The sequence below is a fragment of the Ambystoma mexicanum genome, chromosome 1p (genome assembly GCF_040938575.1).
Source record: "Ambystoma mexicanum isolate Mex_15411 chromosome 1p, UKY_AmexF1_1, whole genome shotgun sequence".
Classification (NCBI taxonomy): domain Eukaryota; kingdom Metazoa; phylum Chordata; class Amphibia; order Caudata; family Ambystomatidae; genus Ambystoma; species Ambystoma mexicanum.
In genome coordinates, this window is record NC_090921.1 from 360,163,937 (window position 1) to 360,180,017 (window position 16,081).

General features: G+C 44.5%; 1 protein-coding gene across 1 annotated transcript in view; it reads right to left on the reverse strand.

Moving 5' to 3' along the window:
- The window catches only part of NR2F6 (nuclear receptor subfamily 2 group F member 6), a 210,066-nt gene extending 207,850 nt beyond the window's left edge, over positions 1-2,216 (reverse strand). Inside the window, exon 1 of the mRNA XM_069648833.1 lies at positions 511-2,216. Within this exon, the coding sequence (XP_069504934.1) occupies positions 511-779 (269 nt within the window). The 5' untranslated portion in view covers positions 780-2,216. The remainder of the gene's footprint in view (positions 1-510) is intronic.
- Between the last annotated feature and the right edge of the window lie 13,865 nt (positions 2,217-16,081).

Consider the following 16,081-nt stretch of genomic DNA (forward strand, 5'->3'; position numbering starts at 1 on the left):
GACACGTCAATGTCATATCCAAAAAAAGAGAATTCACCGAGTTTTAAAAAAAAAAATGTATAGGTTTAAAACATTGCGGGCGAAATAACCCATCGGCCAGTCAGTCGATCACGGCGATAGAGCCCACAAGTCGGAAAACGCTATGAAGTATTCGCAAAATGACATGTAGCCTCCCACGCAACACCAAAATAGAAACTAAATTGTCAACGGGTTTCGATATGTCAGTGAGCTATTCATGCAAGAGGATTCAGACATGATGTAATATTTAACTGTCACCCCAATAAAAAAGAGCGCTTTTTCACCTGCGGCAACGAAATCAGAGATGATGCAATATTCTGCGCTATCTGTGCATACACTTTCCAATACATGACATGATACCTTCACACTCCTGTACATATCTATAAAATTGGGCGCCCATGGGGCGAATCCCAACCCACGGTGGACCCCTTTCTTCCAACCGATTATTACATGCACTTGTTAGTTTGACCAGGAGACGTGTCCTGCCAATACCTGCAAGTGTAGCTCAGATTCCTGCGGATACTCCTCTTGAAGAAGCTCTTGCAGCCCTCGCAGGTGAAGACTCCATAGTGCTTGCCACTTGACTTGTCCCCGCACACAACACAGTCCACTTGAAGGATGCCGGCCTTGTCCTCGTCTCCGTGCTCCTGGTCGCTGGCTCCACCCTGGGGTGAGGCCTCCTCCTCCTCAGAGTTCCTGGGGTATCCCTTCCCCATGCCGTTGGTGTCCCCGTTGGGGTCTCCCCAAGCCACCATGGCCATATCTCTCTGGAACACCAGCTTCAGGTGAAAACGGTGTGGCCTTCTATATTTTAAAAAATAAAAGAGACTGACCTTTTGCAAACGAACTACTAATGTTCAGCACTGGCAAATTCAGTGTGATCGATGTGTTTCAGTCTTCAAAACAAGAGAAGAAAGCTCTCTTTCAGAGCAAGGCTAAAAGTTCGCGTTGAAATGTGTTTCCAGTGGTGGAGGAAGGGCGCAGGTCATAATGTTGAGGGTTTCGTAAAAAGGGACGGGGCTCACCGCGGAAAGATTTCACGCTTGACAGTCTGGCTCCACGTTTCCAAAAGGAAGAGTGCAAGGGAGGCCAAGAAAGGGGTGAACAAACAAGATCTCAGGCCATCGGTCGGTGTCAGGTCCCAGGAAACACGTCCGACCTGTTTCTGTGCCGGAAAGCCAACACTTGCAGAGTAACTGATGAACCGGAAAAAAAAGTACCAAAAAACCCCACACAGGTTATTGGAGCAAACAGGGTGGGGGGGCGCAGGTTCACGACGGCTTTGAGGCCATTCTGCGGAAATAAATCAGAGCAGGGTTACACAACCCCAAGAGCAGGAACATGGGACGAAACATTATATGATGAATTGCGAATACTGAAAGTTTTGAAAAGGGAGGGATTTTGAAGATCGTGTCAAGGGTGAGAGAAGCTTACAGTATTCCCTGCTTTCTAGCCCTTCAGCCACAGTAAGGCTCATAACACAACACACTGAGTCTTCCAACAGTGTTCAGAGATGTCAAACTCCCGGCTAGGTGGGTAAGAAACTCCTATCCAATGCGTTGATTTCTAGGGCCTGTCCTGGCTGGATCGTTTCCCAGATTAAGGACCCAGCCCAACCAGTTTCGTGTTCAGTTCTGTTAGGGCTTAGGTACCCTTGGTTTTTAACATTTCACAGCATTTTCGTCCCAGGTGTTTCTGTATGTCTTTTCATGGGCGCAGGGGTTCTTTCTCAGAGTAGCAATAACTCAGATCCACCCTATTCCGGTGTCCTTATGAGACTTATTTTGCAGTATTCCCGTTAAATCGTTGAGGGGAGGGGAGTAGAGGAACGGAAAAGATTGTTGAAATAAGATCTCCCGTGTTGAGGTGATCTTCTCCTGGGCTCAGTTCCTCTAGATACTCGTGTAGCTGTATTTTCCGTACACCTTGATCTATGTGCCCTTTCTCGCGAGTTTGAGGGGGACTTCTGCTACAATCAGGATGTTGCCAGCGCAGCTGTACCTGGTTCAGTGCCCCCTTCTTTACGCCCGCGGGAGCAGCTCCACCTGGGTCTGCTAGTTCCTTTTATTCATAGGCGTGAGGTCTGATGTCTTCTCGTGTGTCCTTTTGCTTTCTTTTCGAAAGGCTTCTTGGCTCGGAACGTTGTGGGTGACATTTCCCTAGTTGCTCTGCAGGCCGGCGCTTGTTAGCCCTTCCTCACCTACCCTTCCTCCTTCCGCGGCATGAGAGGCCAGGGAGTGACACCGGACACCAGGGAGCGGGAGGGAGGGCGCAGGGGAGGAGAAAAACAACCCTGTTCGTAGCTCTCCCACACAGGCAGCAAAGACCAAAGTTCAGCTCGTGTCCCCCCGCGCCCTGAGGGAACAAGTGCTAGAGAGCACGGGAGGGGCGGGTGGGGTGAAAGGGGAGGGGAAGGCATGGGAGTGGTGAGGGGACAAGGAGGGGTGAGAGGGCAGGGCCAGTAGGGCAACGATGTGTACAGCGACTAGTTCCTATTAGAGGAACGGACATACCGACGCGTACACGTCATGTGACTTAGACTTTACGTTCCATGTAATATCCGCCCTACTGTAATTTGTGATATAATCACGCTCGGCTACGTTCTATATACAGTTTTCGCACTACACTACCTCGTGATCTTTAATGAGCGGGAAGTTAAGAGCCAGCGTGTTAAACATTGCGGATTACAATATGCTTTGCAGTGGTTGAAAATAAGAACATTATCATATTATATCATTTTACATATTATTAGTTTTAAAAGTATTTCATTTATTAGTAATATCATTTTCTTCATTTAATTTGGTCAGGTTTTGATATATTTAAAAGTTAATATTTCCATACCTTGTAATTTAGTGTGTAAAGTTAACTATAGCTCAATGCATACGCAAAATACATTAAAAATACTAATATTGGCAATTCCTCTGTTGTACATATGTGTGTGTAAAACCAGAGGCTTAGACAGGGTAGGGCCTGAGCGGACAAGGCCGACCAAACATTTGCAAATGTCACTGCAGAGGGCTCAACTGAATTAGCTTCAGGCCCCACTTGTTAGACAATCCTGCCTCTGCCTATAGCCCATATATAGTCAATTAGAACTTGAGTATATTTTACTCTAGTAATTCTGGTGTCTTGTAGGTGACCTGTTTAGAGGTATTCTGCTTTTTCTGCTGCCTCACATTTCTCACCAAGTGGAGCAGGATGTACATGGCACAATAGATGAGGGTGACTCAGAGGCGTACAGGCGTACACAGGGTAGGGCCTGCATGGACAAGGGCCACCCAAAATCTGTAAATGCCCACTCAGCAGCGCTGTGTGGGCATTTACAGATGTTAATGTCACTGTAGTGGGGCCAACTACATTAGCTTCAGCCCCGCACGTGAGGCAATCCTGGCTATGCCTCTGGAGGGTGTGAACCTCATCTTTGACAGGACTCTTACAATATAGTATGCATTTTGTGGAATTCTTTTTTTATATTTACTTGTGTGTTGCTTTACACAAAAACATTTTACAATATGCACAATCACTACACTTTCACAAGCACCATATATAATATATTGAACAATACAACTTATAAAATGCATATAACATCACCTCTTCTCTCGATCCTCGACTCCTACCTTCTCTCTCCTCTCCCCTCTTCCCCTACTCACTCTTCTGGTTCCACTCTTGATCTCATTGTTAACTCCACCTACTCCTCCTCCCCTGTCTCCTCTTTACCCATCTATCTATCTGATCATGCTCTACTCTCCTTCTCCCTTACTCCCAGCATCCCACCTCCTTCTCCTTTACCCTTCTCACTATCTTTTACTCGACATGACCTCTGGAACTTTAGCCCTTCACTCTTCCTTGATACATGCTCTTCTTCTCTTCCACCTCTCTCTGATTTCTCCTCTCTCCCGACTGATCTAGCCTTATCCTCTCTATCCTCCTTCATCTCCTCTAGTCTCGATCAACGCTCCCCCCTCTCTTCTTTCTGTCCTACTCGTAAGCCTTCCCAACCCTGGCTCTCTCCTCACCTCCTGTCCATGTATCATCTCCTCCGTCGCCTTGAGCGTTGCTGGCTCAAATCCCCCACTCTTCCTAACAAAACCTCCTACTTTTCTTATCACTCTCTAGATGACTCCTGCCTTAACTCCACTAAACGTGCAAACTTTTGTAACCTCCTTCACTCCCAAGCCTCTCATCCTCGTCGTATCTTTCAAACCCTCTCTCGTCTCCTCTCCCCTCCCGCTCTTGACCTCTCTTCAACTTCTCCCCTCTCTCCTTCTGACTTTGATAACTTCTTCTCTGGAAAAATTCTTTCTCTTTGCCAAAACATTATCTGTTCTCCTTCTTATTCCCCCCTCCTTAAACTCCCCCTCGGCTCACATGTCTGAATGTTCTCCTATCACTCCCTCTGACGTCTCTTTCCTCCTAACTAAGTCCCACCCTACTGCCGCCCCTTATGATCCCATCCCAACCCTTCTTATTCCCAAGATTTACCCGCCTCTCATTCCCTATCTAACCTCCTTCTTTAATACTTGTTTCTCCACGGCCACCTTCCCTTCTGCCTTCAAGCATGACACTATTATCCCTATACTGAAGAAGCCTTCTGCTAATCCTCTTCTTCCTACCAACTTTCGCCCAATCTCACTTTTACCTTTCCTCTTTAAAATACTCGAATGCTTAGCCTATTCTTAGCTCTCAACTTTTGTCACTAACCTCTCTCTCCTTCCCCCCTCTCAATCTAGCTTCCACCCCAAACACTCCACTGAGTCCGCTCTTACCTATGTCCTTAAATCTCTCTTTACCGCTCTCTATTCTAATCAATCCTCAACCCTAATCCTCCTTGACCTCTCTGCTGCCTTTGATGCTGCCGATCACCCCTTTCTTCTTAATACTCTTTCCTCCTTTGGATTCAAAGGCTCTGTTCTTAACTGCCTCTCCTCCTACCTCTCCCACCGCTCTTTCGCCGTTTCTTGGGGTGGTCGAACCTCCAGACCTTCCCTCTGGACTACGGCGTTCCCCAAGGCTCTGTCCTTGGACCCTTCTTATTCTCTCTTTACACTTCACTCCTTGCCCCTATCATCTCTTCCTTTGGGATGTCTCACCATTTCTACGCCGATGACACCCAGATGTTCCTCTACTTTTCTTCCTTCACCTCTGACTTACATCTAAATCTCTCTTCCTGTCTTACCGCTATTAAGAATTGGATGTCATCTCACTATCTCTCTCTTAACACTGACAAGACTGAAGTCTTATTCTTCCCTTCTAATACACTTCCTGCTCCTTCTCCCCCTCCCTCTATTCATTTTCCCCCTTCTGATCTTCCTATTTCCATCCATGCCCGTAATCTAGGCATTTACTTTAACTCTTCCCTCCCCTTTACTCATCATATATCCCTTACTTCTCGTGCATGTCGCTACCATCTCTTTAATATCTGCAAAGTCTGTCCCTCTCTCACTTTCCATGCTACCAAACTTTTAATCTCCTCCCTCATCTTTTCTTGCCTTTTATATTGTTCTTCTCTCTTCTTCGGTCTCCCCGCATCCCATCTTGCCCCCCTCAAATCCCTCTACCACTCTGCCATTTGTACCCTCTGTCTTCTCTCTCCCTATGACTCCATCTACAACTCACTTTCTTACCTAGGCTGGCTTCCTTTTCACTCCCAACTTAAATTTCACTTCCTTTGCCTTGTCTTTAAATCTCTTTATGACCTTGCCCCTCCTTACCTCTCCTCTCTTCTCTCATTCTAAACTCCCCCCCACTCCCTTTGTTCTGCTGATCGCTTCTTACTCTCTGTTCCCCACCCCCTTGCGCCTCTGCTCCTTTCCGCTCCTTTCAGCTCCTTGCCCTACTACACTGGAACTCCCTACCTTTTTCTATCCGCTCCATCCCCACCTAGTCCTCCTTAATGATCCTACTTGAAATCACTCCTTCTTCATTCCCCTCTTTGACACCCGTCCCCCATCTTACCTTTCTCTCTACTTCTAGTATCCTCTTCTTTGTTCTCTTTATCTTTCCCCTTCTCTCCTAAATTCTCCTTTCTTCCTACTATTCACTTTACTTCCTACTCTCTCTCCCTCTTTTTTCCTTCCCCACCCCCTCCTCTCCTCCTCTTCTCTTATGCAAATTGTCCTACATACTGTTTTTTCTGGTCTGATTCATGTATACTGTTATTGCTTCTACTGTTGCATGGTTGATGTATTTTGTTGTTAAACTGTAAAGCGCTTTGGATTAAAGCGCTATATAAAAACAATAAATACAAATAACAAAATGTATTATCAGCTGTATAGTCTCTGTAATTATGATCACTATAATTTCCCACCAACCACGACTAAACATAATTGTATAAATTACAATTCTGCACAAAATGTATATATTTGAAAATAATAGTACCAAAGTGTGTATTAAAAGAATCCATATAATCCAGTCAATTAGTTACATTCCTGTCTCTAACTAGTTTAAAAGTAGTTGCATAACGCGTTGTATATCTTCTATATTATGAAATAACCATATGTAGGATTGAGGACTATTGTTCACACAAACCACTGTTAGTTACTCACTGGATAATTATGTATTTTTCAAATATGAACTCTTATTAAACAAGTCCCAAATAGTAGCTTTCTTTTTTACCTCCTCCATTATTGTCATAGAAGAAAACCCACAAGCAATTTTATAAAGTAGTTCTTTAAAAACAAAATCTTGCTTATGCTGCTTACATTTCATTATCTTGCACGCATCTGTCTCCAGAACATCCACAAGCAATCGCCAGTTCATTTGTTAGTGTTAAAGCTGCTTCTTTAATTCTGACAACACAATGCAACCAGCAAAGACAGCCCTTAGTTGTGAGAAATATAATGAAATGGGTGCCCTAGTACCGCCCTCCATGGCCGTTCTTCAATTTTGTACAGCCACGCACCCATGTTCTCCCATGAAATTTCAATCCCATAAAGGTCCATGCGCATAATTTTATGTTTACAAGATGCAATAAAAGAAGTAATGAGCAACCCCCATTTGTCTTATCAAAACGCTTCTATAACCTCTCAGACAATTCTACCTAATCAGCCTATTCATGTGGTGCGGTACCCACTGATGTAACACCCCCTACCACAACAGTCCCACCCTCAACAATATACAGTGATCATTCAAATTGCCATACAATAAATCACTTTATACTATATATTGTACTTTGGCTTCTTTAACATCAGCAAAAATAGGCATCTGAGAAAAACATACAATAGAATCATGTAATAACTTTATTTTCAGAGCAATCATAATCTGAATGTAATGTATGGTATGCCAGAATAAGTCATTTATAACGCATCTGTACAGAAGTGTTTCTATGAGCAACAAGACAAGGAAAGGAAGACAGAGCGAGGACAAACAATGATCTTACTAGACCTTGTGTCATTCAGGTCGTGCAAGTGCAGGGAGGAGGGAGGGGGATAAGTGCCAGGTATGGTGGTGCGTGAGAGTGCGATGGGACGTGTAAGTGCTGCCAGGGAGGGGGCTGCTAAGTGCAGGGAGTCATGGGACTGTAGGGTTACAGATTCAGTCCCTCAGTAGTTGGGAGGCCCGGAGGCAGTGCAAGGGCAACTGGTCATGCAGGAGCATGGTCCTGTAATTAGTGGGAGGCCCTGCCAGGTTGTAAGTGCAGGGAGTCGGGACTGTAGGGTTACAGATACAGTCCCTAAGTGGTTGGGAGGCCCGGAGGCAGTGAACGAGCAACTGGTTGTGCAGGAGCCTGGTCCCGTAGTTCAGTGGGTGGTCAGGTAACCAGTTTGCTCAGCAGACGGGAGCATCAGCAAGGGAGAGGGAGCGATTAAGTGGAAGCGAAAAGGAAGGTCTTGAGTTGCTTCTGGAACCTGAGGTGGTCCTGCTCAAGTTTGATAGCGGTAGGGAGGTTGTTCCAGAGGGAGGCTCCAGCCGAGGAGAAAGATCTACCCCCCGCTCTCTGCTTGGAGAAGCGGCTGTCCCTCAGAGAGTTGGAGATGGATGAGCAGAGGGCTAAAGAAGGAAGATGCTTAGGAAGAGAATGTTGGATGTAGTGTGGTCCCCTGCCCCAGAAAGCCTTGTGCACGATGCAGATGGTCTTGAACTTGATCCTTGCAGCCACAGGGAGCCAGTGGAGAAATTCCAGGGCTGGAGAGATACGATCCCTGGGCTTGAGGCCAAGGGCAAGTCTTGTGGTCCTGTTCTGGATTAATTGTAACGGGCGAAGAGTAAAGGCAGGCAGATTTAGAAAGAGGCTGTTGCAGTAATCCATGAGACTACCAGATCAATCAGGTGCATCTTCAACAAATCTCCATCTGAGTTTCGGGGTACGTATAAACGCACCACTATGGTTGACACAAGCCTCACCCACACACATCAGAATACAGCAACGAGTATGAACGTTTGGTCATGTTGGTTACATAATTGTTCCACCTACTTACACCAGACTACGCCTCAATACCTCTGCCATCAGTATGCAGTAAAGACCTATGTGAAATTCGGGCAAGCTGGACACATAACGAGCCTCTTGCACTAATGCTTTCTCCTAACCTCTCTCAGCACCCATTCACATGCCTGACCTTGTGGGTTGCTTTTTACCAGAGCCCGGCCAGCCCTCCTCAGCCTTATTGTGACCAAATACACACGTATTCTAATCTGAATCTGACGCTTTTCATATCCATGCGGCCTGTAGCCATTAATAGCCGAAAAATGTTAGTCAAACATAAAGCACATGTTTTCACAGAAGGCCAGTGTGCACACTTCCTGGATGAATATTCTTGGCCTCACAGCGTCCAGAAAGTGGTGCTTTCCCGCTCTGGCAGATGAGTAAACCACAAACAACAGATAGTTGCCTGTTTTAAGTCTCCCCCAGTAGGTGTGAGCATTGAATTCACACCATTAGGTGTTATCTGAGAAGCCGAAGGTGGAATTTACAAGGGGAAGCGGTATATCTGGTAAGGATTCGCGAACAGCCATAACGTTTACATGCGCCCAGTTAAGGCCCATGGAATACCATACATAGCGCTAAGTAACAACTAAGGGAGATGCCCCTAGACAACAGATATATGATGCATAGCTCCACTGATGCCATACGGTGCAGTGAAAGCATTCACTGAGCGGTGTGAAAACCCACCTAATGTAGTTTTATAGGAGACCTAACTCGGCGTACACAGTCACACGCTCAGCCCTAGGCTTTACTGTTCCAGATAGCGGATATGACAAACGCACATGGGCAGGGAAACCATGTTCCTTCATACATATAAGGCCCAAGTAAAAAGGGAAGGAGGAACATCAGCAGATTGTCCAGGGCATTGATGCCTGCAGGGCTGGGGAGGAGTGCAGCACAGATGAGTCCTGAGCAGAGCAGCAGCAGGAAAGAGACCGCTGGGCCCAGCTAAGCAGAACTCCTCAAGCCCAGAAGGAGCTGTTCAATTTGAATCACATTATACTCTAAATGTGAGTGAAGGGTGGGGGCTTGCTGAGTGCATTTAGACTGATTGCGTGTAGTAGAGTGTAGCATAGCACCATGAGACCTAAAGATTACACACGTTGTTAAACTAAAACCACCACTTGTTCTATTATTTATCGATGCAAACATGCTTGTTGCCCACATGGCATTCTTCATAAGTGTGATCTTATGCTATGTTATATCTGCTTTTTGCTTTAGCTTGTTTAATGAAAATAAGAGCCCTCAGAAGATAGGGGATCATATGAAATGAATTAACATGATAACTCCTGTGTCAAGTGTATAATTGAGACACGGCCTGGGGTTAATTGTGACATGAGTGACTGATGATCAAGGGTCTATTTTCACAGCCTGAAACCAGGTGAAGATAAGAGGCTCAAGGTCACGCCTAAACTCTCAGGCAATCAAGTCAAATCCAACTCTGTGATTTCCCACATTTTGAACTTCGGTCCCTGAGGGCGTTCCCACCACAAGTGCATTGAGACTACAATAATGGTAAATGGCACCATTCTACAATATATTGATATGGGGAATCGAATACTGAAACATGCCAATGCTCTTACACATTATCACAGGATGTTTGAAATCCATAACCAAAACATGTTTATTACACCAGCACAATAAACAGTACCAGGAATCCAAGTGCAAAACACACGTCTTCAATGTGCTGATGTTGCCACCAAGTCATCTGGAATCCAAGACATGCACCTACTTATTTCGCCTATGTATTTCCAAAAATATTCTGGAATCCATGCCGAAACATGAATGTCAAAGCAGCACATGCCATCAAAATGATACTCAAAGTCAACACCACAAAACACTTCTTTCACCTTGACAAGTCACCAGAAAGATTCTTGTATCGAAATACCCTAGCCTGCCTATTCCTCAAACTCAAATACAAGTTGAAATAAACATACTGGGAATGAAAAACTCAAACATACCTGTTCCTCCAGGAGATGGTGACACGAAAATAATTCTGAACTCAAGACCCAAACTTGCCTCTTCCTATCACAGAGGTTATCACACTGATATTGGGCATTCATGAACCAAACATGCCTGTTCCTCAAACTGATTTTATCACAAAGATATTGGGATATTCAAGACCCAAACATTCCTGTTCCTCACACTGTTGTTATCACACAGATATTGGGCATTCAAGACCCAAACATGCCTGTTCTTCACACTGATGACATGATATGATATCATATGGCATTTATAATGCACCTATACACAAGTGTTTCATAGATATTAGGCATTCAAGACACAAACATTGCTTTTCCTCCTGTAAATGTTTTTTAAAAAAACATGGGAAACAAATCCATACCTCGCCTTTTCCCTATGCATGTAATAACAAACGAATTGGGCAACCAAAACACTCCTGTTCTGCCCACATAACCACAACCACACGAGGAATTCAGGACAGAACAGCTTTATCTCAATGTTGTACCTTACTAGAAGAAAGAGTATCATAGAGATGGCAACATCAGAATTATATCGACCACCCATACCATCATCATCCCTGCCACTACCTGATTACATTATTTCCCACCAGGACCCTAAACACTGAAGTTAAAGTTCTCATTAACCTCTGGTAATGAGGAGAAGCCTATCTAGGTCTTCCTTGCCTGTCTGCATCTCAGTGCCGTGATCATGCCCACTTTCCCCAGCCACTAAAGCAATCCAATCAATGGATCTATTGAACGCCAGGCTCAAACTCCACCTAATAACCAGTGAAAGGGCATCCATGACCCCCTGAGTAATCTCCTCCTACCACCCTCTTCCCCTGGCGGCCTGCCCTACTCGGAGAAGCAACAACAGTATATATGTAAATGATATCCGTGTGGATACTGGCCCATTGCCCAGATGTACACCATATTAAATATATGCCTCCTTGTAACCCAATGCTCCCTTTCTATGAACCATGATTCTCCACACAAATACTTTCTTACACAGTAACAGACAACGGACGAACACCAGAGCCATTTCCGTGACATTTCCCAACAAACGGGCCAGGCAATTGACAGTAACCATGCTCACCTAATGGCCCTTTACCTTCCCCAAAGGGATAAAAGGCGGAGCATAAAAAGCACACGTTGAATAAGGCCAACCGTACTAGGAAGCAGCTAATCCAGAACGGAGACAAAAGGTGTCAAGACCTGAAAGGGCGACAAGGAGGGAGGTGCCCTTGCCCTTTTCAACCCAGATCTGCACATCCTCCAAAAGAGAAAACATAAGACTGGGATGTACAGCTGACGTATGGAGTAGCGGTGCATGGGGGCTTCCCGCATTGATAAACCAAGAAGGGAGGCATGCTGGCTGCTGTGACACAGTCCTTGACTCCAGAGACCAAGACAAGCGAACGGGTTCCGCACAGCTGGTGACTCGGAAAGAGCTGATAGCGAACCGAACTGTGCTGAGCCCAGAGTTGCCTGTAGCAACATTGTGAATGTGAAGAATTGATGAACAAAGAACTGTTGTGTTTGTGAACTTGAAGAGAAAGCCAGTTAAGGTTCAGGTGCAGAGGGGTCCGGTGCCACATGGGCACTCTTTCGAAAGACTCTGACAGGGACATGTTTGTGAAACCGCAAGTACCAGAAGGCCCTAGGAGAGGGTGGCATGAGGCGTCAGAGTGGTCCTACAAGGGTCACGTAAAAATCCTTTGTACAATCGAAAGTCTCTGACCCATTGTCGAGAGAAAGCTAGGGGAAGTGAACCCCCTCGCTTTCTGAGAACGGTTATGAAGTTGTGAACTAAGACAAATGTGACCCCAACGGAGGGATGCCAAGGGGAGAGCTAACGAGAGTGAATCCTGTACTGTGATGAAGCAAGTTGAACTGTGCATTTGAAAAGGCTGTGGCGAAATCGACAGAGGGAGGCCCAAATTGCAGGGAGGAACTGTGCCCGGTGGAGGGAGATCCTAGGGATGATGAGCAATCGCCCAAGGTGCAAGATCATCAATGGAACATTTTGTTTGTTTGTTGTCTTGAACCAGCAGGCCTTCTAAGACAAGAGACTTTAAGGAAAGAGACTTGGCCCCTAAAGGTGCTGGCATTGTTGAACTGGAACTGGAACTTCGTGATAGCAAGGCCCAGGAGTGTGCTGTGTTCAGAAGTCCCGCCTTGTCCCTTACCTAAAACGTGGGCAAGGGAGACCCAGCCATACCACCCTGACTTATCATTTTGTGAACACTTCTTTCTTTTCTGGTGAACATTATCTCACACTCTTTTTGTAACTTAGTGGTAAGGACTGGCAATAGTACTTTTAGTATAGGCCCTTTTTTATTTGACAAGACACCACTAGAACTGCCTTATTATTATTAGATGGTCGTAGCTTGCTCCCATCTTTAGATTTAGGTTTAGATTAGGCGTTTATCTCACCCATTCTAAAGTTCAATTAACACCCTTGAACTGTGATAACTTGTGTCTGTCATTACTGTTGCCACAATGAGTTCCTTACATATGGTCTCAGGGTGGGATGTGACTCAATTGAAACAAATAGGGGAACCCTACAATTTCAAAACTTAGTCACCAAGCTTCTAGCCCTTCTGTTGCCACAATAGAATTGATAGGTTCTGATATTTATAGCAGTTGGGAAGCTGTCATTCCCCCTGGGAAAAGAGGAATGATTCCTACAGATTTAGTTTTGATATCCCCTCCTGGGTGTTACATCAGGCTAGCCCCAAAATCTGGCCTAGCATGGAAGTTCGGTATAGACGTTTGGCAAGCGCCATCGACCCAGACTTCTGAGAGAACTTTAAGGTTCTCTTACAGAATCATGGCGAAATCCCATTAAGTACATTGTGGGGACCAAATCGCTCAATGAATTTTAGAAAAGGCACTATTCCCTCAGTTTAAAGAGAGCGAACCCGACACAACTGACAAGGGTGCATTGGGCTTTGGGGAAGCTGATAAACCTTCTAACATCGAAGAAACAAACGGAGAGGTACCCACCATCTATCCCGATCTGGTCTTCTCCCAGCAAAACAACCCTGCTCTTGCTGAAGCCTTTTTACAGGCTATTCCGGTAGGGGAAGCAGAGATTATTGTACAGGAGAGAAACATCGACCGAAGGGTTAATAAAAACACAGTTGGTGATCCCCAGGACCCACTGAAAGGTTTTACTAGAGATTGCACATTCCATCTGTAAGTGATTTCAATCCAGCTCTCCAACTAAGTCAATGCCTAGTATGGGATGCCCAATGGAAACCCTTATTTATATATTTTTATGTCAAAAGTTCTTTTAATTCTGGATGATGTACCCTTATATAACGCCCCTCTCTTTGAATCCCCCCGGCCTCACTGAGCCAAGAAATAGGTTTGTTTTGCAAATTAAAAGATTTATTTGAAGAATTGAACAATATATATATCACACTTTTATGAATATGTACGATATCGGCATATCACACTTATGAATATGAACAATGATCAGCAATGGGTAATATTACAATATCAGAAACCTCTTTAATCAATTAGGAGTAGGAATAGGAATAATAATGTAGCAGAGAATAATTTGTATGGGTTCAAGAAATTTCAATGATAGGAAGGAATGCAACACAGAAATAAAACTCGATATGACTTCAATCAAAGACAATGGGATCACTCCTTCCCCCGGTTACTCACTCCCCCCAATATGCAATATGAATAGATGGAATGAGGGAACAAAGGTATCAGGAATAACAATCAACAATTGCAGTTTCAGAAAAAACTATAAGGAAGAAAATTTTGTTCCTAGCACGTACGGTTCAAAAGTTACAGAGGTTTTAGTAGAGGTCGATTTTTCTCAAAAGGAGTCAAGATTTCGAATGAAATTGCGCTTTGAATTACAAACAGGTTGGCTTACACTAACGATTATCACAGGATTAGATAGATGAGAAAGGATTCAGAATGGACAAAGAGATTCTACAATGCAGTCTGGATATTATGGAATGGGTTGGATGGATTACTTTAAATGACTATGGACAGTTCTATGCTAAATACTCAAAACTCTGGTTTAAAATGGACCCGTCAAAGATCTGGTCAAAGGTTTGGACTGGACTTCGCTACGCCACCGGACAGGTCTCAGGCCCTTGGTTCTGCTCTCAGCACTCTGGTCTCTGCGCGGCCTCTTGGACTGGATCAGATGGGTTCTGGGTTACAGCCCTGCTGGACTGATCTGGATCTTGGATTCTAGCACGGTTCTTGGCCAGTAGCAGCTAAACAGCTCAACCAGGCTGTAGGATCAGTTAGGTTAGGCCCCGTGGAAGTTAGGGGTTCAATCAGGTTTGCAAGATTTTTAAAGGCCTGCTGAAAAGGGTTCAGCTCTTTGGGTTAGGCCTCTGCTTCAGAGTTCTGGAGTCTGGATCTAGGTTCTAGAGTCTGGATCTAGGTTCTGGAGTCTGGATCTTCCTACAGGGTGCTTCGCCAGTGGATCAGTTGATGAGTGAAAGTGTGTGTGTTTCTGGGTCCTCAGCAGTCCCTATTTATTAATTTTCCAAAGTGGGTGGAGAGGCTGATTGTCTATGCCCAACCCTCTAAGGATCTAATAGGTCAGAGACTTCCCTGTCCCCTGATTTGAGAAAGGAACAGTGTGTCATGAGGTGTCATCATGTGTCAGAGTGATGCTGCCATTTACAATCTAGGGAAGAACCTCCCCTTTGCTTTTACCCAGAAAATCTATTTTTCCCAAAAAACATGCACAACTTGTTAATAATACGTATACACATCACAGATTGCCTAAGGTACGTTTCTGTCAAAATCTTATCTGCCTACGAGTTTTGGTTCATAAATGACAATTTTTTGCGCTTTTGGTTCGTTACACATTTTCAGATCTTTGCGATTTTTTTTACACATACTTGCACATACCCTCTGGGCATATTCCTGTAATTTTTCATGTTCCTAGCATAATAACAATAGCAACAAAATTAAAAATGTCGTGATGCAGTCTCTGAATGTCGCACAGATTCCAGATTAGTTTTAAACTGTGGGTGAATTTTTCAATTTAATAATCTCTAAGTTTCATATTTTTGTCAGTTCGGTACAATATTTTATAAGTCTTTTCCTTAAACATATATTTAGTCCAATTTCAAATCCACATTTTCAGTCTAGCCCGCCTCCAAAGCTTGGCTGAGTCAGAGAGTCACATGGCTTTTCTTCCTGCCAGGGCAGTTGATGTCAGTCACACCCGAATTAGCATTTCCATTCAGTTCAAGGACTCCATTGTCTCTTTCCCAGAGCCACATGCCAGAGTGCCCCTCCCATTTCCTTTCACAGTTGCCTGTCAGATACTCGGCAGAGCACAGGAGAAAATATTCCTTTGTTTAGGGAGGAGGTGTGGAATGTGTTTGAAGCTCAGTGTGGGAAACCTCTTGGAAGTTTAGCTGAATCAGGTTACCTGATAGTCCATTTTAACATTGACGCTTGTGCAAAATTACAGTTAGAAATTTAAAATAAGCAAACATATCTTCAATTCCAGTCTTTTTCAACATGAAAATCAATGTGTGGCACCCTATATTGCATTTGATGGAAATCCCTTCTTTGGCATGTTTAGCTTTTGAGACACAGTTTCTCCTGTCAGATTTAGAGATCGCCAGCGTCTGATAGAGGCGAGTAACGGTATTGCACCCATTTTTGACAGATTTCTTCC